This window comes from Balaenoptera physalus (assembly GCF_965194825.1).
Source record: "Balaenoptera physalus genome assembly, chromosome: 13".
NCBI classification, from domain to species: Eukaryota; Metazoa; Chordata; class Mammalia; order Artiodactyla; family Balaenopteridae; genus Balaenoptera; species Balaenoptera physalus.
This window is the reverse complement of record NC_138892.1, coordinates 105,460,607-105,481,180: the sequence shown is the minus strand read 5'-3', so window position 1 is coordinate 105,481,180 and position 20,574 is coordinate 105,460,607. Positions and strand designations below refer to the sequence as shown.

General features: G+C 52.9%; 1 protein-coding gene and 2 long non-coding RNA genes across 3 annotated transcripts; 1 reads left to right on the top strand and 2 right to left on the bottom strand.

Annotated features, from left to right (window-relative positions):
• Positions 1-1,208: 1,208 nt before the first annotated feature.
• On the bottom strand, positions 1,209-5,480 carry LOC309641755. The gene is made up of 2 exons (XR_014252757.1): positions 2,213-5,480; positions 1,209-2,056 (listed from the first exon to the last, which is right to left on the bottom strand). It is a non-coding gene; the product is annotated as an uncharacterized lncRNA (long non-coding RNA).
• A 110-nt stretch (positions 5,481-5,590) lies between these two features.
• Positions 5,591-14,527, top strand: FKBP4 (FKBP prolyl isomerase 4). Its single transcript, XM_082422135.1, has 10 exons — positions 5,591-5,972; positions 7,821-7,965; positions 8,992-9,134; positions 9,966-10,086; positions 10,320-10,476; positions 11,077-11,167; positions 11,269-11,352; positions 11,568-11,753; positions 12,389-12,628; positions 13,769-14,527. The coding sequence occupies exons 1-10, from the start codon at positions 5,868-5,870 to the stop codon at positions 13,883-13,885; spliced, it is 1,389 nt and encodes a 462-aa protein (XP_082278261.1). The 5' UTR covers positions 5,591-5,867; the 3' UTR covers positions 13,886-14,527.
• On the bottom strand, positions 13,979-20,451 carry LOC309641757. The gene is made up of 2 exons (XR_014252759.1): positions 20,322-20,451; positions 13,979-18,101 (listed from the first exon to the last, which is right to left on the bottom strand). It is a non-coding gene; the product is annotated as an uncharacterized lncRNA (long non-coding RNA).
• Between the last annotated feature and the right edge of the window lie 123 nt (positions 20,452-20,574).

Genomic DNA, 20,574 nt, shown 5'->3' with positions numbered 1-20,574 from the left:
GTCCTCCGAAGACCGGCCGCCGGGGAGCGGGCCTCGCTGGCCACCTCGCCGGGGCGGGGCCTTGGGCGGGCCACTGTCCTTCCGGAATTGTCCTCTCCCCGAGTCTACTGAGCCCCTCTCGCGTGCCAGGCAGCCGCTCCGGGGCCCCCAGAGGGCACCAGCGGGCACGGAGGCCGGGGCGCGCACAAGGCCCTCGGCGACCCAGCCCCGAGCCCCCAGAGAAGCCCCAGGCGCAGGCCCCGCTCCGGCTGATGAGACCGAGTTCGTCCCGGAGTCCCTCCGTCCCTGGGTCCCCCGTCCGTCCGTCCAGGGCCGAGAGCCGCCTGCGGCCGCGTCCCTGTGGCAGGAGTTCGGGACAGCCGCGCCCACAGCCCGGGCCTGAGCCCGGCGACCCTCGCCAGCGCGCAGGCGGCCTTGCCCACTCAACTGAGCACCTGCTCTGGGAACAAATCCGAAGCCACAGGGAGGGCTGTCACTGAGGGAAAGTGCAGTACTGCCCTACAGTCCTGAGTTCAGTGCCCAGCGCGGGTGCGCTCCAAATGCTGCTCTTCCCGACTCTCGGCCCCAGGACCCCAAGGGACCGAGAGCCTGCGGCCAAAGCACGTCGGCTCATGCCCTATGGCCCCAGCAGCCGCCACCCACTCCGTGGCTCAAAGCCTCCCGACCCACTCAATAAACAGCTTTGCACCAACTGGCCACTTATAGGAAGTAATAGCGGCAAGCATCAGTGGACGCAAATCTTGAGGACAGGGCCTCAGGGCTGTTCTCCACGGGAAAGGAAGAGGATAGTTGGGAGGTCAAGTGCTTGATCAGTGGAGCCCGTGGCAAATCCAGAGCCCCTTTAAGAAAAATAGACACCCCTTACCCCTCCACGAAGGTGTATGAGACTCTCTCTATCTGGTCTATGCAGGAATCTGGGTGAGTACTCCCACCCCTGGCTAGGGCTTCCAGAAACCCAGGAGGAAATTAAAGCTGAGGCAGTCAGTCCAAGGAAATGCCAGAATAGTTCCCCTGGAGGAGGCTGATCTGGAGAGAAGGGCTACTGAACAACCCACCTGCAGGGCCCATGGGAAGGGGTAAACTCAGAGGTGCTCTGAGTACACGTTTTGGCTAAATGCGGAAAGGGTAGATATTAAAGTCAGTATTTGACTAAAGCTTAATGTTACCAACTCAGAAGGGACTTTTGGGATACAAGAGTAATTCTGAACTTTCATACGAGTTTTTTTATTATTATTACAATTTAATCGTTTTAAAATATTAGCAGACCACTTAACAAGTTTGATATTATACTGAAGGAACAATAATTTCTTAATTTCTCAGTAGTAAGAGCTGCTGGGTTGTTCCTGAGGTCACTGCAGAGCACGATTTATTTACCATATTAAATACACATTTACTCTCAACTGAGGATGATGCAGGGCAAGATTTTTCCCAAAAGGCCATCCTAGTTCTAGTTATGCTAATTAGATATGATGACCTGGACAAACACATGATCTCTGATCACACACAAGTTTGGGGAGGCTGGAAATAATGCTGAAATACGCATTTGGCTACTGGACCCTCCCATGAATGAGGCCAAAGCCAAATTTCAGTTCATCCACAAACGCAGAAGGATGAAGACTGGGGCTACTTTTTATTGCCCCGAGGAGCAAAACAAAAATATATATTAGTCTGAAGCGGGAACTTAGATTTTATTTTTTAAAAGAAGGGAAAAACTACTTTCTTTCAGCAGGACAACCACCAAATATCCCAACCTCCTCACCCCACGGAGCTCAGGTAACAGTGGAGCCCAAGGAAATATTAAGACCAAGTCTTTACCTTCACAAGGCTCCCAGACTTGCTGGAATGACAAAATATCAAAGCTAGTATATTAGATAGTCAGGTTCATCATTTAGTGTTAAAGAGAAAAAAATATAGATGTGATTTAACATCAGGAAGAAGCACTACTCTGGAAACAGTGGCTCAAACCCCTGTCCAAACCAGTCAGTAGCTTGCAGCCTGAGCGCTGGGAACTTCGGGGTCTTCCATTTCCATACTCCATACTCCAGCAATCAACAGGCTGAACAAATAAAACATGGCACACACAATCATTACCGCTCATCTGCTTGCTATGTGCCATGCACTGCGTTAAGTACTTCACACATAATAATTTATCATTTAATCCTGTGACATAGACACTATCATGATTCCCATCTCAGAGGTGAGGAAAACTCACCCAGTGACCCATGGTGTGTTCAGTGACGAAGCTTCAGGTCTCCACTATGTGCAGACCCCACATAGCGGTCTACTGTTTTTCAAATGCATAAAAATGGAGCTGTAATCTCTAAAATAAATAAGTAAATAAATGTTTTATGAAACGTGTAGTAGCTGTTTTGGTCAGTAGTATAGTTTGTGTTTTCTCAGTCCACAGACACCAAAAGTAGCAAGAAATGATGAGTGTCCTTAATATTTCTGGTATTACATTTTTACACCAATCATATTGGTGATGTTCTAATTCTTAGGTTGGGTGGTATATTCCCAAAGTTCATTGTGTTGCTATGTTACATAACATGTGTATGTGCATGTATATACACACATACATACTCATCTCACATTCTCTCGAATTATCTGAATATTACATAATTTTTTTAATGTTTAAGAACATTGTCAGTCTAAGAAGGTCAAAACAGCACCTTTAAAAACAAGGGGTTTAAAACCAAGGGTCTTGGGGACTTCCGTGGTGGCACAGAGGTTAAGAATCCGCCTGCCAATGCAGGGTCCATGGGTTCGATCCCCATGGTCCGGGAAAGATCCTATGTGCCTTGGGGCAACTAAGCCCATGTGCCACACCTACTGAGCCTGTGCTCTAGAGCCCGCGAGCCACAACTACTGAGCCTGCGTGCCGCAACAAGAGAAGCCACAGCAATGAGAAGCCCGCGCACCGCAGCGAAAAGTAGTCCCCGCTCACCGCAACTAGAGAAAGCCCACGTGCAGCAACAGAGACCCAACACAGGCAAAAAAAAAAGGGTCTTCGTGTCTGAGGGATGGGCCTGGCATTAGGGAGATGTAACACGTGAGTTCCCGCAGGCTCATTCTGGCAATAACAAAACTAACCACAGCACGGGTCATCTACAGAGTAAGGTGGATGATGGTGGGGGGCGGTGCTCTCTTCCTCTAGCAAAGGGGGAATTCCAGGAGGATTGTGAATGACTGATGATACCACTGAAAAGAATTACAGTAAGGCCCCTACACACGCGCCTTCAAGCTGTGAAGGTGCGGTCCACCAACGTCAGCCAGCCGTGAGTGAAACTGCAGCTTCCTCCATCTCCTGTTGCTGACGATCCTTCAGCTCTACCATCTCCCACCTCCTCTCCCTCCTCCCGTCAGTAACTCTTCCTGCCTGTTCACTCGGTGCCAGCCCCTGTGTGCCAGCTGTTGTGCTGGACTACTGTACTTTTCAAGGTACTGTACCGTAAGATTAAAAATGTTTTATTTTTTTGTTTGTTTTTTATGTATTGTGTGAAAAGTATTATAAACCGATCACAGTACAGTACTATATAGCCGATTGTGTTAGTTGGGTACCTAGGCTAACTTTGTTGGACTTACGAACAAACTGGACTTACAAATGTGCTCTCAGAACGGAACTCGTTCGTATGTAGGGGGCTTACTGTACATTGTTAAACATCTTTAATGGGAATACTAATTTAAATGGGCTGGGAAAGGGATGAGGAAGAGGAGGGAAAGAACAAAACACCTGTGTACTTTCTACGTTGACTGTGCGTAAGTTTTACAATCTGAAAAATATAATGTAAATAACTAGAAAAAAATTCTAGAAACAATAAGGTCCTGCTCTAGGATCCAAGAACCCAGTGCCTACTGCCCCCTCCCCACCCCCTTCCATCTCCCAGCCCCTCAACCACTCATGGAATGAGCTCAGCACTCCCTCCCTGGAAACCTTTCCCTCTGGTCCTTCCCCTTTCCCCTCCACAGGGTTTTCCCCTCTTACAGACCTCTGTATTCTTAGCACTTTGTCCCTATCTCACCATAACACTCATCGCATTAGAATAACGACCATTATTTACTAACCACCCGTTTGAAGGTGGGCACTGGGCTAGATACCTGACATACATTCCCTCTTTGTAACCATCACAACTACCCTCATTGACAGGTGTTACCATCCCCATAACCTGCCCCAAATCGGTTAGCATGTGGGCGAGCCAATTCCTTGCTTACTCTGAAGCATATGCTCTTTCTACTGTCAGCATGTGTTCGTGCAAGAGCAGGCACATCTTCAGTGCTCAATTAATATATGCTGACACACTGAAAGACACTGTTTGCTTCCAACGAAGAAAAAGATGCAGAAAAGCATTATTCCAAAGGGAACTTTTTTCTATCCCAACTTGTTCTGCCAGATAATACCCAATGGCCCCAGCATCAAAAGAAACCAGCACACACACAGAGAATCAGCCAGACGCAGGTGCAGGAGCCAACAGCAACATAACTGCCAAGGCGGCAAGCCAGCACCTTACCCACCATCCCTGTCCCCTGGAGTTTTGGAAGGCCTTGGCACTGTTACTTCTCACCCTACTAAGGACAGTGTAGAAAAGAAATAGCCTTTAGTGAGTCAACCCCCCATGTCCTCTGAGGGTATCCCCAGTCAGCCAGCGAGACAGTCAAGGGTAAATACATTTGCTGTAAATCACTGGAAGAAACGGTTTTATTTCTCCTGCATCCCTTTCCAGCCGAGTTCCAACAGAAAAGACTACGATGAATTTCCCAGTTACGTTATGCTATTGAAATTTCCTCTGCAGTAGCCCTTTTGGTTGCCTACCTAAACAGGACAGTTTGCGTAGCACACAGCACAGCGCCAAGCACACAGCGAGGGCTCCAAAAAAAGTTTTTATTATTATTGGAATACAAATTCATGCACCCGATAACTATTTGATACCACGCATCAGGAACTATGCCAAGCTGGGGTTAAGTGCTAAAGCAAAATCAAGACCCTCCCTACACGGATCTTTTTGTCAAAAGGCTATTGTTTGGGTAACTAGGCGCTGCGGTGCGTTGGCCCACCGCGCAGACGCTCTGCTTGCCACAGGAAGTCCAGAATCACCTGGAACCCAGTATTAAGAAAATATTTCTTCCCATGGGTTTTCAGTAAGGTGGAATGGCTTTCTTCGTAAGCTGAAACCGTTTTTAGGTTTTCAGTTTTATTATTGTCGGGGAAGGCCCCTTTACCACGCGGGCCATTTCCTGCAAACGGGCAGCTCGCAGCACTTTGCCGGGCCCCAGGCGCACGCCGGCCCCACTCCGGGGACACCCGGTCGCCTCCCCGGCCCTGCGCGCCCGGGTAACGCTCTCCGCTCGCTCTGCGTTCAGCACGCGCGCCCAGCCAAGCGGGGAGGCCGGCCGCCCGCGTCTCGGGCCGGGGAGACGCACGCGCGGCGCCCACGTCCGGCGGCGCGGCGTCGGACGCTGCGGAGGATCGAGAAGGATCTGGAAGAATCCGGTTAGACCGGGGGGACGGGCGGGGGAGGCCGGGAGAGCGCGCGGCGGGGGGGAGGGCTGGCCCGGGAGTCCGAGGGTCCCAGCACCGGGGCGGGGCCAGGCGGCCGGCGGGAGGAAAGAACCAGAAACCACCTTTCGTAGGAGCGCCCCGAGCGCCAGAGCCCGAACCAGCCGCCGTCTCTAGAAAGTTCTCCCCCCACGTCTTTCGCGGCCGCCCGGCTCCTCCCAGCCCCTCCCTCTGCGGCGGTGGGACCAATCGCTCCCCCGGCCGCCCACGACCCACCTCCTGCGCCCGCCCGCGCCGGAGCAGAGGTGCGCGAGCCCCGGCCGGCCGCCCGCACAGCCGCGCACTGACCGGCGCCCGCTGCCCGAGGAACGGCACGATGACCGCCGAGGAGACGAAGGCTGCAGAGAGCGGAGCGCAGTCGGCGCCGCTGCCCCTCGAGGGGGTGGACATCAGCCCCAAGCAGGATGAGGGCGTGCTTAAGGTAAGGGGCGGGGGGCTCCCCGGGGCGGCGGGGGGCGCCAAGAGCCCGTCGCCGCCGCGCTCCAGCGGCCGGCCGGGGCTCGGGGCTCGGACGGCCGCCTCTGCAGCCTCCCGGCCGGCCGTTGACCGCGGCGTGCAGCCGTGGCCGGGCGCACCGCCTTGCTGGCCGGGCCGCCAGTTCGGGGCGGGAGGGCGGCCACACGCTCGGAAGGAGGAGGTCTGGGCTGAGGGCTCCCCAGTCCCCCAGCCCCGGTCCCCGGCCCCCAGGCCCGGGAGCGCAGCGCCTGCTCCGGCCGCGGCGTGCGCGGGGAGGGGCGCGCCGGGGGGACGGGCGCGTGAGCCGCGGGGGGCCGGGCGGCGTGCACCACCCCTCTCTGCGACCCGGGACCTCGCGGCCGGCTCCTTCCCTGCCGCCGCCGCCGCCGGGGAGCCCCCCCGGCCGCCTGCGCGTCGGGGGTGCGGAGCTCGCCGACCCTGGCAGTTAAACATTAGCCAGGACGCGAAGCGGGTCCCAGGAGTTATTTCCTGGCCTGCCGGCCTTTGTGCGACTTGGCGCGCGGACCCGGCGCCCTCCGCCTTCTCGTCACCCCCTTTCTAAAGGCTGGGACCCGGCTAGGTCACCCGCTCGGCCATGCTGTCCCCCTCCCCCCCGCCCCGGTGCATGCCGGGACCTGTAGTTCACCCCCCCTCCCCGGGCCTTCCTGAGCGCGGTGTGCGGGGCTGGGAGGAGGTGCTCTGCTTGGGCGCCCGAAACCGTGTTACCGCCCGAGGAGCCAGGGGAGGGGTCTGGGACCCAGGCAGCGGGGCATCTTGACCCACGTCGGGACAGCGGGCCGCGGTTCGGAGCTGGTTCTGCGCTGTCCAGGATAGCGAAATCCTAGCTCGGATTCGTGCCCTGTTCTCACCCAGCGTCTCTCCTCCTGGCTTCCCACTGCTCAGCCCCACGTGCGCGTGTGCCCTGGGCGAGCTCGAGACCTCGGGGCGCTCTTAGCTGGTGCAGAACGCACCTGGCTGCTCTCCCAGTGGGCACGCGGCTTCCAGGGAGACTCATTTCCTCTTTGATTCTCCACTCCTTCCCCTTTCCTTTTCTATTGCTATTCAAGTCCACATCCATTCCATCGTGGAAGCTTTCCCTTAGAGGGTGACCACACACGTACCAGGGAGCCCACAGAGCCACCTTTTATAAATGGTAAAGAACAGAAGCAAGAGTCTTAGAAGTTCCTGGGAAATAGTCTAGCCCTGAAGCCCAGGACTTCAGTAGCCTACCAGTCACGAATGCTGAAGTCCCAAGTCAGAGGTTAGGGCCTGGTTGAGAGCCCGGGCTCACCTGTAACCTGGTGGTTGCTTTTACCTCTCCTGGACTGCTCCTGTTCTTTTCATTATTCATATTCCTCTTTTGTGTCTAAACTAGATCCTGATCTGATGACAGATGTTTAGGAAGAATGAGGAAACGTAGCATAAATACTTTTCCCTTTGTTGCTGATAATTATTCAGTCTTTCACCAGTTTAGTCCTGTAACAACTCTGATAGGGATTATGATTACTACTTCACAAATAAGGTCTGGAGAGTGAAAGTGACTTGTACGAGAGCATACGGCAAAAACTTGAACTCAGGTGTTGTTTTGTCTCCAGTGTTTCACACCAAGTCACATCGTAGTGGAAGACAGGGAGGTCAGTTGGTTCTAACCAAGCTCCACAGCAGAGTCATTTGATGACGGGTTCGTCGAGTTACTTACAAGGAGGCAGAAGAGTCTGTTTACGTTCTGGTCAGAGTTCTGGTCAGAGGCGTGCGGGTAGTCATGGTGCCTCTGCGTCCATCCCCAGGTGCTCACCTTCTCCCCTTCCTCCAGGTCATCAAGCGAGAGGGCACAGGCACGGAGATGCCCATGATCGGGGACCGAGTCTCTGTCCACTACACGGGCTGGCTGCTTGATGGCACCAAGTTTGACTCCAGCCTGGACCGCAAGGACAGATTCTCCTTCGACCTGGGGAAAGGTGGGCATGGTTAGCGGGCTGGTGGGATCGGGGTGTGTGAGCTGTCACAAGCAGAAACAGTATTCTCAGGAGTTCAAAGACGAAGGGTTTGTTACAATCTTAATTTTTTCTTTTTTTTTGTTTCCACTGTCCTGAAACTATGTTGATTTTTTTTTTTTTAATTTTTATTTATTTATTTCCTTGGTTGCATCAGATCTTAGTTGTGGCAGGCGGGCTCCTTAGTTGCAGCTCGCTGGCTCCTTAGTTGTGGCATGTGAACTCTTAGTTGCGACATACATGTGGGATCTAGTTCGAGGACCAGGGATCGAACCCAGGCCCCCGGAATTGGGAGCGCCGAGTCTTAACCACTGCGCCACCAGGGAAGTCCTGGAACTGTATTGATTTTTATCTCTCATTCCCCTGATCACCTCTGAACGCCTGGCTTCCTCTTCAAGGATGGACTGCCTTGTTTTCTTGAACCGCTTTGTTCCAGAGTTGAGTGGTTTTTGTTTTTTTTTTTAAGTGGTCTGTAAGCAGGTTTTCTACCTTCCTGGTCCCATTTCTAAAGAGTGTCCAGCTTCCCCTTGGGCATGGGACAGTAAGTCTCTGGGGCCACTGTTTGAACTCAGAGTCAGATCCCTGCCAAGGAGAACCTGTTTGTTTTCTTTTCTTTCTTTCTTTTTTTTTTCCCCAATAAATTTATTTATTTATTTTTCGCTGTGTTGGTTTTTGTTGCTGCGCGCGGGCTTTCTCTAGTTGCGGCGAGCGGGGGCTACTCTTCGTTGTGGTGCGTGTGCTTCTCACTGCGGTGGCTTCTCCTGTTGCAAAGCACAGGCTTCAGTAGTTGTGGCACGTGGGCTCAGTAGTTGTGTCTCGTGGTCTCTAGAGCGCGGGCTCAGTAGTTGTGGTACGCGGGCTTAGTTGCTCCGCGGCATGTAGGATCTTCCTGGACCAGGGCTCGAACGTGTGTCCCCTGCATTGGCAGGCGGATTCTTAACCACTACGCCACCAGGGAAGTCCCGATCTGTTTGTTTTCTGTACCTACAGGGGAGGTCATCAAGGCTTGGGATATTGCTGTAGCGACCATGAAGGTGGGGGAAGTGTGCCACATCACCTGCAAACCAGAATACGCCTATGGTTCGGCGGGCAGCCCTCCCAAGATCCCTCCCAACGCCACGCTTGTGTTCGAGGTGAGTGGCCACAGAGAGCAAGGCAAAGAGCCAGCCTTGTCTCAGCCCAGGGCCTGGCTGCCCTCCAGTGCTTCCTGCCTCTCGGAGACAATGTAGCCAAGGCTGAGGGCCTGCCCTCGGGGGAAGGGGGGGAATGGAGAGAGCGGCTAGCTCTGCCATGCATGTAACCTGCTGCTGCCAGAAAGTGGTCAGTGATGAGGGTTCAGGTGGGAAGAGGTAGGCACGCACCCCTTTTCAGGCTTGAGGCAGCAGGGTGAGGGTTGGTGGCCTGTTTATCTCTGGAGCGGTGCCCACAGGAGATGGGTCCTAACTGAAAGGGATCAGGAGGTCATAATCTGCATAGAGTGGTGACTGACAGCAGAGAATATTGGCGCTCTGGAGACAAGAGGAGGGGAGAGATGCCTGCTGTGTGGGTCGGGGGCGGGGAGGAAAACCTTTGCTGAGGAGCTGGAACTTGACAGCGTTCACACTGGAAGGTGGTTGAGCCCTACCAAGTGGATGCCGGGGGAATGTTGGGAAGGCGGGTGAGAGGTGTTGGGTTGCTCCTGACGCCCGTTGGGCTGAGCTTGTCAAGTAGCTGGGTTGGGACTGTCTGGAGAGCACACCGTACGAGAGTGGCGAGTGCACAGAGCGATCTCCTGAGCTGAAGTGAACCCTGCGGCCTGCCCGCGTCTGCCTCGGCTGAGCCAGGGCAGCTCCCAAGAACCTGGCAAAACTGCCACTTGGGCCACTCCTGCTGTCGCTGCCCTCGCCGTCAGACCCGCTCTGGCATTTACTAGGGACCCCTCCGAGCGAGAGCGGAGCTGTGACCCCTCACACCTTGTCCCACAGGTGGAGTTGTTTGAGTTCAAGGGAGAGGACCTGACGGACGAAGAAGACGGCGGAATCATCAGGAGAATCCGGGCTCGGGGGGAAGGCCACGCCAAGCCCAACGATGGCGCCCTCGTGGAGGGTGAGGTGGGGCGGTGCGGGGTTTCGGTCAGGTTCTGGTGCGCACGCCCTGGGTGGCTTCTCTGTGAAGTGGGGGGCTGAACCACATCCTCCTGACACTCCTCCACGTCTGAGAACGCCGAAGGGCATTTGGGGAGCAGGAGGTGACGAGGCAATGGGGGCGGCTGCGGCGGCATCCTTCCTCGGTCTCCTGCCTGCTTACGCCCCTGGTACGTCGCCTGTCTTTCACGCCAGTTGCGCTGGAAGGGTACTACAAGGACCAGATCTTTGACCGCCGGGAGCTCCGCTTTGAGGTCGGCGAGGGGGAGAGCGTGGATCTGCCTTGTGGGCTGGAGAAAGCCATTCAGCGCATGGAAAAAGGAGAACATTCCATCGTGTATCTCAAGCCCAGGTGAGGTACACTTTGGCCCAGGTGCGGCAGGCTGTAGAACAGGTGGGTGCACCAAGGTCAGATCTACTCGTCCACAGTGAGTTGTGTAACCAGCCTTTTGTACGCCTCCCCTGTTTACGGTCACTGTGCTCTGGGCACCCTGCACGCACACCATCACGATCTCCTTGAATCCAAACCTGACGTTTTCAGTCATGCTGCTACAGCTTCTCTTTTCTAGTGACATCAAGATTTTCATCTTCTGTTCATTCAGTCATTAACTGTATTTATTGAAACACACCTACTGTGTGCCGGACACAGTACTGAAAATCCTTAGTTATTCGGAGACACTGTTGCCACCTTCTAGTGACTCATTGCTCTGTGGGGTACCATTTAAATTAGTAATCGTGCCTATGTGTAATGTGAGTTATTAGAAAGATTTGCAACATGCTAAGTAAGAGCCCAAGGAATTGTGTGAAGAGGTCAGGGAAGATTTTGCCAAGCAGGAAACATCTGAACCAAGACTGAAGCGATGAGGAGGTACTTTGCAGGAAACAGGAAGCCCTTTCAGTGTGGAGCAGGTTAAGTGCTGCTGAGATGACCTAGCGTTTTCCTGCCCCACAGCTATGCTTTTGGCAGTGTTGGGAAGGAAAAGTTCCAGATCCCACCAAATGCTGAGCTGAAGTATGAAGTACAGCTCAAGAGTTTTGAGAAGGTGAGTTTGTTCAAGGTCTTCCCTACCCTGAAGTCAGGTCCCACCCTGGACGTGACTCCCTGGGGTGCTGACAACTTTGTGTCTCCCTTGGGGTACGGCAGGCCAAGGAGTCCTGGGAGATGAGTTCAGAGGAGAAGCTGGAGCAGAGCACTATAGTGAAGGAGCGGGGCACCATGTACTTCAAGGTGAGCCTGCAGCGTGGTCCTGGACGCTCTCGAGGAGTGGACATGCTGGCACCTGCAGCTGTCACCAGGTGGATCCGAGCTGCCTGGTCAAGCCGGCGGTAGGGGTTGGGCGGGGCAGGACTTTCTCACGCCTGTGGGTCACCGGTGTCTACAGGGTACGACAGCTTGGGGCCACCAACGCTGTGCCGGGTGCCTGAGCCTCCCTCCCATTCCAGGAAGGCAAGTACAAGCAAGCTGTGCTGCAGTACAAGAAGATTGTGTCCTGGCTGGAATTCGAGTCGAGTTTCTCTAATGAGAACGCACAGAAGGCGCAGGCCCTTCGGCTGGCCTCCCACCTCAACCTGGCCATGTGTCATCTGAAGCTGCAAGCCTTCTCAGCTGCCATTGAAAACTGTAATAAGGTGAGTGAGCGAGGGCAGTGTTCACGGGCAGGCTTGGGCGAGCTGCCGGCGTGTCTGGAACCTGCCCGCAGTGACTAGGGCAGAGGTAGCAGGATGGAGCCGTGGGACTCTCAGGTGCAGGGCCCAGAGGCAGGGCGGTGGGAAGCGAGTGGCTTGGCCTTAGTGGTCGGAGGCAGTGGCACAGCGGCGGGCAGAAACACTGGATGGAAGGACTGGCTCCGTGTTCTCTCCTCCCCGGCTCTTTGCCTCTCCCTCCTACGCACCCACTTTAGTCTAAAGAGATGGACTTCCCTGCTGGTCCAGTGGTTAAGACTGTGCTTCCACTGCAGGGGGCACAGGTTCCATCCCTGATCGGGGAACTAAGATCCCACAAGCCACATGGCACGGCCAAAAAAAAAAAAAGAGCATGGAAATGTCACAGGTTCTTCTCTTTCATCTAAAGACCTGTCTTCCCTGTCTGCCTCTTGGACTAAATGAGGTGCCTTCCTAGACCTTGGTCCTTTCCGTGTGGTGCCCAAGGCTCGTTCTTCCTGGGGTGGGGCCTCATCCTGCTGAGGGCTGCCTCGGGAACCCAGTGCTGGCCAGAGAAGCTGCAGGATCTGAGGTCTCGCTGCTGCGTGCTCCCTGTGTCTCAGGCCCTGGAACTGGACAGCAGCAACGAGAAGGGCCTTTTCCGCCGGGGAGAGGCCCACCTGGCGGTGAACGACTTTGACTTGGCACGGGCTGATTTCCAGAAGCTCCTGCAGCTCTACCCCAGCAACAAAGCCGCCAAGGCCCAGCTGGCCGTCTGCCAGCAGCGGATCCGCAAGCAGCTCGAACGGGAGAAGAAGCTCTACGCCAACATGTTTGAGAGGCTGGCTGGGGAGGAGAGCAAGGTGAGGGTGGGGCCGGGGAGCGGTTAGGGTGGATGATGGGGACAGAGGCATCCCTTCGTCCCGTCCCCAGCCCAGCCCAGCTGGGGCGGGCCCTCTGTGCCTGTGCCTGTGCCTGTGCCTGTCTGTGCCGACCCTGGAAGCCTGGAGCAGCAGCCCGGGTTTCCCCCTGTCCGGCCCCCTGTGTCAGGATTTGGCTGCTCTGATGGTCTCCCCAGCCTACATTCTCTGTGCCTGTTTAAAACTCAGGTTTTAGAAACTGAGGTTTAAATAGGTAATGCATGAACGTGGTTAAATTCAGACTGCACAGAACGTGTAGTGGAAAGGCTCCCTCCCCCACCCAGTGTGCTGGCGGGACAGACAGGGATCCCTGGCGACAGGCGGTGGCCTCTGCCTACTACTTTGTGCATCATGCTTTCTTCACGTCATACCTAGAAGCTTATTTTACATCAACGTGTGAAAGAGCTTTCACGTTTGTTCTTAGGCTCACGTAGTCTTCCACTGTGTGGATGTGTCATATCTTACTTACCCAGGTCCCTATTTCTTAGTCTCCCAGTGTTCTAAACCTGCACTAATAGAAATATAATGCAAATTATATTTGGAATTTTAAATTTTCTAATAGCTGTGTTTTAAACAAAAAGTAAAATAGGTGAAATTAATTTTAATATTTAATTCACCCAAGGTATCTAAATATTGCAACATGTAATTTTTTAAATTGCATTTTTAATTTTTTCAGATTAAGCCTTCAAAATCCAATGTGTATTTTATACTTAAATTGTTTTGAACTAGCTGTATTTAAAGTGTTCAGTAGGCACCTGTGGTAGTAGCTGCCATGGACAAGTAGAGTTTTATACAGTGTTGCAATAAAGTGAATTCATAATTTTGTACATGAGCAGGTGTATCTTTAGGTCGCACATCGAAAGGGCATTGCTGTGTCCCTATAATGCTGTTAGCAGTTAGTTTTTTTTTTTTTTTAACTTGGGCGTGAGTATTTCTGGGTACAGACGACACCTAGTGTGCGTGTGCTAGGTGATCACTTGGGTGCGGGCAGGTGAGAGTGGGGATGTGGGTAAGAGTCACCTTTATCGTCAGGGGGCAAATGAGAACTGGAATTCACCCCCTTCCCCCTCTCCCTTCTCGCAGGCCAAGGCCACGGTCGCTGTGGGAGAGCAGCCCGCTGATGCGGAGATGAAGGAGATGAAGGACGAGCAGAAGAACGACGTGGCAGGGGTCCAGCCTCAGGTGGAGGCGGAAGCCTAGCCCCACCCAGCCCTGCCCCCGGCTGCCTGCCCCCCCCCCTCCCTGCCCTACTCCACCCTGTTAGTTTTGTAAAAACTGAAGAACTTTGAGTGAATTAGACCTTTATTTTTCTATCGGGTTCGATGGTGGCTTTGAGGGAAGGGGGAAAGGAGCAGGCTGGGGGATGGAGGTTGGGGGGTCATTTTAGGTGGTGTCACCCCCCTTCCTTCCCCCATTCCACGTGAACGAATGTCCCTCCACACGCACACTCACGAGAACGTTATTTATTTTGCTTCCTCTGTCTTCTCTGTCCGTCTTTCAGGTGGTAGAAGGGGGCGCGCGGTAGGGATGTGAGGTCTGACGAGGCCGGGTGGAGGGGGGACCCCTGGACAGCCCCTCCCCTCCCGGTTCCTCCTCGCGGACGTGGGTGCTAGGGGCATGGGGAGCACTGCTGTGCCCGTTACCTCTCTCTCCTTTCCTCGCCCCAGGTGGTGTGGCTGCTAACTGCCTTCTGGTGTCATGGTGACCACCCCTGTGCCCCCTCCCGTCAGTGTCCCTTCTCAGCCAGGCGTGTCCCACCCCCTCAGCCTCTTCCCTGCACTTGCTGAAGGTACAGGCTCGCCTCAAGTTCTGTGCTTGAGCAATAAAGTGGAAACAATAAAACCTGGGTGTTGGGCAGCCCTTTGTGTTTGGCCTCGGAGGGTGAGGGTGGGCGTGGGCGGCTACACCAGGGGGCAAAACTAAGGGAGTCGCCCACCCCATCCCCAGCCTGCCTGGGGCAGCAGCTGACACCGTTAGCAGTAGTGGATCAGGGCCTCCTGCGCACCACATGGGCTGTATTGGGGCCTGCGCTCAAAGCCTGCCAGTGGGTCTCCCACACTCCTCCCCCCGGCAGCCTGGCAGGTTTTTAGTAGCTCTGGTTTTTCTTCCCTAACACTTGGGAAGAGGAAAATATATAAACATCTAAACTACATTGGGACCAAGCGACTGAGTTTGCTTTGAGGTTAGATTTGTCTACTTCTGCCCAACTGATCCAGTAGAAAGTTCAAGCTGTCTTGGTTTCCTAACAAAGTGAAACCCCTGGTGTCACCCACGCCTGTCACCCTTTACACCAGGGAAGAGGGAAGAACAGTCATCAAGCCTGGCAACACCGGCAGCCCCTGAGGCCCACTGTCCAGCTTTCTTCTTGGCCTTAATGGGGAGAAGCTTATGCTTTTTCCTCACCGTGCTTTGACCCCTGGCTTCTATAGCATTCTGGGGCCCTGGGAGAAGCCAAGGGGCACGAGTGAATCATGCTGAGCCTTGGACGAACTTGACTGCAGGCCAGAGCCTGTGTCTATCCCCTTGTCCCTTGTCTGTGGGGGCTGTCTAGTCCTTTCTGCCTGGTGATACGGTTAGCCTGCCCACCACGTGCCTGTACAGTTCCTTCCAGAAGAAACTTCTCTATACTTTCACTGTGGAAGATTAATTTCCGTGAAAAAGTTCAAGTCGTACAGCATGGCTGGTGCTACAGCCAGAACTAAAATTTGGGTGTTCTGTTCCCCCAGTGCCACTGCTTGCTCTCTGCTGGGTTCACATCATAGCCCTGCGCTTAGGGTTTGTGTCTGGGTCTCTGGTATTTCAGGATTAGACTTGCCCCTGCAGCCCATGATAATAGCTAACCCTCACTAAGCACTTTTGATGTAAGCCCAGCCTCACACAGATTAACTTAAATCCTCGTAACCATCCTACAAAAAAGGTATTGCCCCATATTACAGATGAGGAAACCAAGGGTCAGAAAAATGGAAAGAAGATCTGCCTGGAATGTGAGATGACCTCTTGAACAAGTCCAAACTGCCCTGAGGTTCATGTGACCTTAGGCAAGTTGAGCCTCTTTGCTCATCTGCCAAAATGGAGATGGACAAAAAGCATGCCTGAGATTCCCTCCACCTCTGGATGCTTCTACTGTAGGATTCCAAGAATTTGAAACATAACTGGAAAAAAAACCCAAAACCATAACTGCACTTCTGTAGAACCCTGGAAACTGGACAAGCCTTGGTTTATGTACCATTAAAACTGTCTTCTGAGGATGTTTTAGTACAGTGGCCAGAAGTCTTTAAGGTTAAAAATAAATGCACCACCTACTCCACTCTGCTCTGGGTCGGGCGCAAGTGCATTTCCCAGTCAGTCACACCCTCCTCACCAACACTTAAATCTTTTCATATGCAGAGAATGTGTGGAGTAAAGAGAACCAGTAGCAACCAGAACTGAGCTGTTCCTGCAGACTTCCACGTGGTCTCTGGAAGGTCTTAAATGGGGTTTATCTTGTCCTAGTGCTGGTCCAAACATCAAGTTCTATAGATTTTTATCTCCTGGGTATTTGCAGTTCCCGTTCCAGCAGCCCTTTCCCAGCATCCCCACGTGCCCCGACCCCGTCCGCCTGTCCTGTGAAAGGCTCCCCCGCGTTCCCGTGTGTGCCCCTGCGGGTCACCGTGTGCTGCGTCCCAGTTGAATCCCTCCGACCGCTTAAGCGCTGACTGCGCCTTCCCAGCCCGTTTGCGCTGCAGGTCACACCCCGCGGGCCCGGGCCAGCCTGCCGCCCCAGCATCGGTGCACTGGACTCCACCAGCCACACCAGTCTGAGTGAGAGGGTGAACTGTGAATCTCGTTTCAGTTGGAGAAATAACACGTGGAAGATATTTTAGGCAGGACTAGTAACAGGTAGTCACTTTTTAGGAAACTATTGCTTGGAAATAGAGAAACAGTGGAACCTTCGATGCCTTATTCCTTCTGTCTTAAAGACCAACCTTCCCGGTCCCAAAGCAGCACTCCTCAAAGCCTTGTAACCCTTAGATTGAAAGGACAGGGGGCTTAGGGCAGTGCTGGAAAAAAGCCAATGCAAGTGTGAGAAGACATTCTTGTCCTCTTTCTGGAAATCGTTATTGCTGACTTTACGGCTGCAGTTCCCCAGCTGCTTGCCAACCTCGGATAACTCGGATGCACCAACTATCCTTAATTATAAAACACAACAAAACCTTATTTAGCACGTAATGAACACTCAGTATACCACTTTGGGAGGCAAAGTGAGAATGTGAAAGATTCACAAAGTGGTTCTAAGGACGAATGATGAAGAAAAAGCAGTGCCGGGCTTCCCCGGTGGCGCAGTGGTTGAGAATCTGCCTGCCAATGCAGGGGACACGGGTTCGAGCCCTGGTCTGGGAAGATCCCACAGGCCGCGGAGCAACTGGGCCCGTGAGCCACAATTACTGAGCCTGCGCGTCTGGAGCCTGTGCTCCTGGAGCCTGTGCTCCACAACAAGAGAGGCCGCGATAGTGAGAGGCCCGCGCACCGCGATGAAGAGTGGACCCCGCTTGCCACAACTAGAGAAAGCCCTCGCACAGAAACGAAGACCCAACACAGCCATAAATAAATAAATAAATAAATAAATAAATAAATAAAAATTTTTTAAAAAAATGATGTCAGTCTCAATAGTAGTAGTAGCAGTTGTAGTGGTAGTAAAAATTAAAAAAAAAGAAAAAAGGAAAAGAAAAAGCAGTGCCTTCGTGAACTGAGAGTTCCTTGACTAGAAGAGAAGACCAGCCATACCCTGTCCCCCAACCGGAGACAAGCACGTTCCCTTCAGATCTCCAGTCTCCGGTTCCACGGTTAGAAGTGCCTCACACATAAAACAGGTTTCTGTTTTTTTTTTTATTGAGGTGAAATTCACATGGTTTTAACCATTTAAAGAGAACAATTCTGTGGCCTTTAGTCCGGTTACAATGTTGCACAAGCACCACCTCTAGCCGCTTCTGAAACACTTTCCCCGCCCTCCGCGTGTCAAGCCCACGTCCTGATGTTTGGGCTTCGGTGACAAGAAGACTCTCCATGCTTCAGTTAATGGCCAGTAGAGTCCTGGACAGGCAACAGCTCTGACGGGTTCTGATGGGGGCGGGCGGGGGAAACTACGCGCGAGTGCAGTGGACTCTGAAGGACCGGCTCACTCAGAGCAGGGCCCACACCGCTGTTCTGCCTAACGGCTAGGTCAAGCAAGTGTGAGGAACAGGTTTCCACGCCTCACGACCTCTAGAACCTTCAGCATGCTAAGGTGCACTGCGAATCACACTTGTGGAAGTCTCACACGGAGCCCACTGGAGGCTCTGGCCCCGCCCTCAGGATGGTGAGTGGCTCTGGGCCTCACATGCAGAAAGAGACTCATTTCAAGGTCCTGTCTCTTCCCTGGGCACCCTAGGCCGACACCCTGAACGGAGAAAGAGGTGGACAAAAAAATCTCCCTAGAAATGCTTCCTGCTTAACACACCTCCCCTTCCCTTGCCATTAGCAGGTTTCTACTGAAGCTATTGTTCGGCTACACCCACACAAACACCATATCCAAGTCATCTAACCAGGAAGACCGCCTGGTTAGGCAGTGCTGGGGAGGAAGCCAAAATCCACGCTGAGAGAGCGCCTGGCCTAAATGAGACGAGCTCTAGATAGTGCCGGTGGAGACCCGCCAACCACCTCACTAAGAAGGGCCAACAACAGGGGTCTCCTTGCGGAGCCAGGGCTCTGTCTGCATGGCTCCGCCGTGCCTGGACCTGTGTTCCACTCACTGGGACCGTAACACTCAGGCGGTTAAAGTAACTGGCACAGTGGGGAGAGGCATGGGGCAGGGGGGCTTGATTCTCGCCATGTTTCTCGGAGACCTATCTTTCCTTCCTTTCTAACTTTGTTTGGCCCTCTTGACAAAAGCCAAAAGGCACTGTATCCAAGTTGCAATCATAATGACATGACCTTCACGAAATGACAAACACATAGCAAACAAAAACAGGCACCCTGGCACAGGAAGGTCAAGAACAAGAAGCCCAAGTGATGAGGAGGATAAACCAAGGCACCGTGGGCGCCGGGTCAGGGTCCCATTTCAGAGAGCTGGGGCAGGCCAGGGCCCTGGGTGACAGGAGCAAGGTGATCCTCATCTATTTTGTCCTGGATTATTAATTCATTTATTTTACTATTTCACTCACAGGGCTGGGAAAAGAGAAAACAATGGAGTCATACGTACAGTGAAAAGAAACAATTCAAAACTAAATAAGTTTACACTTATTAGAGGGAAACATTTTAAAATTGGTTGTTTTTCCACCCCTTAACCCTAGTATGAAGCTTAGGGTTTGAGCCAGGATGAGAGAACAGAGATGTGGTAGTGCGGGACAAGGCAGCATGCAACTCCTCCGTAAGCAGATGGATTTAAAGCACCAGGTACACTCATGTGACCCAGAGCCTTGGAACGGACCTGGCCAGCCCCACAATACACCACAAGAAACAGAAACCTAAGGGTACCTACAATCCCCAGCGTCTGTCCAGACTACCTCCTCTTTGCCGTTCTCACCTACTGCTTCCTGTTCTCATCTTATCTGGCCATGAGAGCCACAGGATCTCTAGGGGTAGGGGTGTTGTGGCTCTCGTGGCCATCCCCTCCCCGGCTATCACTTGTAAAGCATGTTGCACGTGTATTATTTCATGTAATTAGTGCAACCACCCTGTGACCTTGTCTCCTTATTCCAGTTTTTTGGATGAATAAACGGGTTCAGCAAGATAAAGCAACAAGGCAGAAAGTGATGGAGGTGGGACTCAAACCAGAATTGTTTGAGCCAAAACCCCACGTCCTTTCTGTCACTGACTGCCAGAGCTCCTAGCAAAGTCCTCAGGCTAGAAATCAGGGTCCCCTCCCCGGCCCCAGACAAAAAGGTCCTGCCCTCCAGGGCCTTCTCCCACTATGTTCAGATGTAGAAAGTAGGCCAGCCCTGATCCAGCATCCCCAGGTGAGGTAGACCTCCTTATTTTTACAATGTTGACTCCTGAAAGACCAACATGTAGATCAGTCTGGGCCTGCAAACCTAAACCTAAAAATATACTGAGCACCTGTAGAATCTCACAAATAATACTTTTGATGTCCTGATTGATGAGGCCCAAAGAAAGGCTGCACTGGATTCAACATGGAAGGTTTCCCCCTGAGGCCAGCCTTGATGGTGATGTCCCATTTACGTTACGGAGGGGGGCTCCCGAGGGAGGGAAGCAAGAGCTTTGTGCTGGGGGGCCAGAGCAGACCCAGAATCCCAGCGACCCCGATTTCTAGCCTGAGGACTTTGCTAGGAACTCTGGCAGTCAGTGACAGAAAGGACGTGGGGTTCTGGCTCAAACAATTCTGGTTTGAGTCGCACCTCCATCACTTTCTGCCTTGTTGCTTTATCTTGCTGAACCCGTTTATTCATCCAAAAAACTGAATAAGGAGACAAGGTCACAGGGTGGTTGCACTAATTACATGAAACAATAATTGTGCAATGTGCTTTACAAGTGATTTTCAAACTTTTACCCACAGAGCACACCCACCGTGGGACAAAAAAAAATATTTTTTTGATAAGCCAGTATATACACGTATAAATACATACAATTGAAACAAAGGTTTCACAAAAATAATACTTACCTTACTACTCGAGATTACTTGGTATTTTCTATTCTATTTCGTTTTTTAAAAAGCTGGTCCGATTCACTACCCTCATTTCAAGACTCGTAATGGGGAGTTACGTAGTTTTTTTTAAAACACTGTTGGAAAACACACAGTCATCGGTTATTACGATTATTATGATTCTCAGGGATGGTCTGACGGCAGGAAATCTTCACTGCCAGGGCAACAAAGGACCAGGTACACTCAGGTCAAGGTTATTAGGTCAAGCCCG

Excerpts from the sequence above, each read along its gene's own strand:
- FKBP4 (XM_082422135.1), top strand. The coding sequence starts at position 5,868 with ATGACCGCCGAGGAGACGAAGGCTGCAGAGAGCGGAGCGCAGTCGGCG. Across the intron at positions 10,477-11,076 it reads ATCGTGTATCTCAAGCCCAG|CTATGCTTTTGGCAGTGTTG; the intron begins GTGAGGTACACT and ends CCTGCCCCACAG. Across the intron at positions 11,754-12,388 it reads CCATTGAAAACTGTAATAAG|GCCCTGGAACTGGACAGCAG; the intron begins GTGAGTGAGCGA and ends CCTGTGTCTCAG.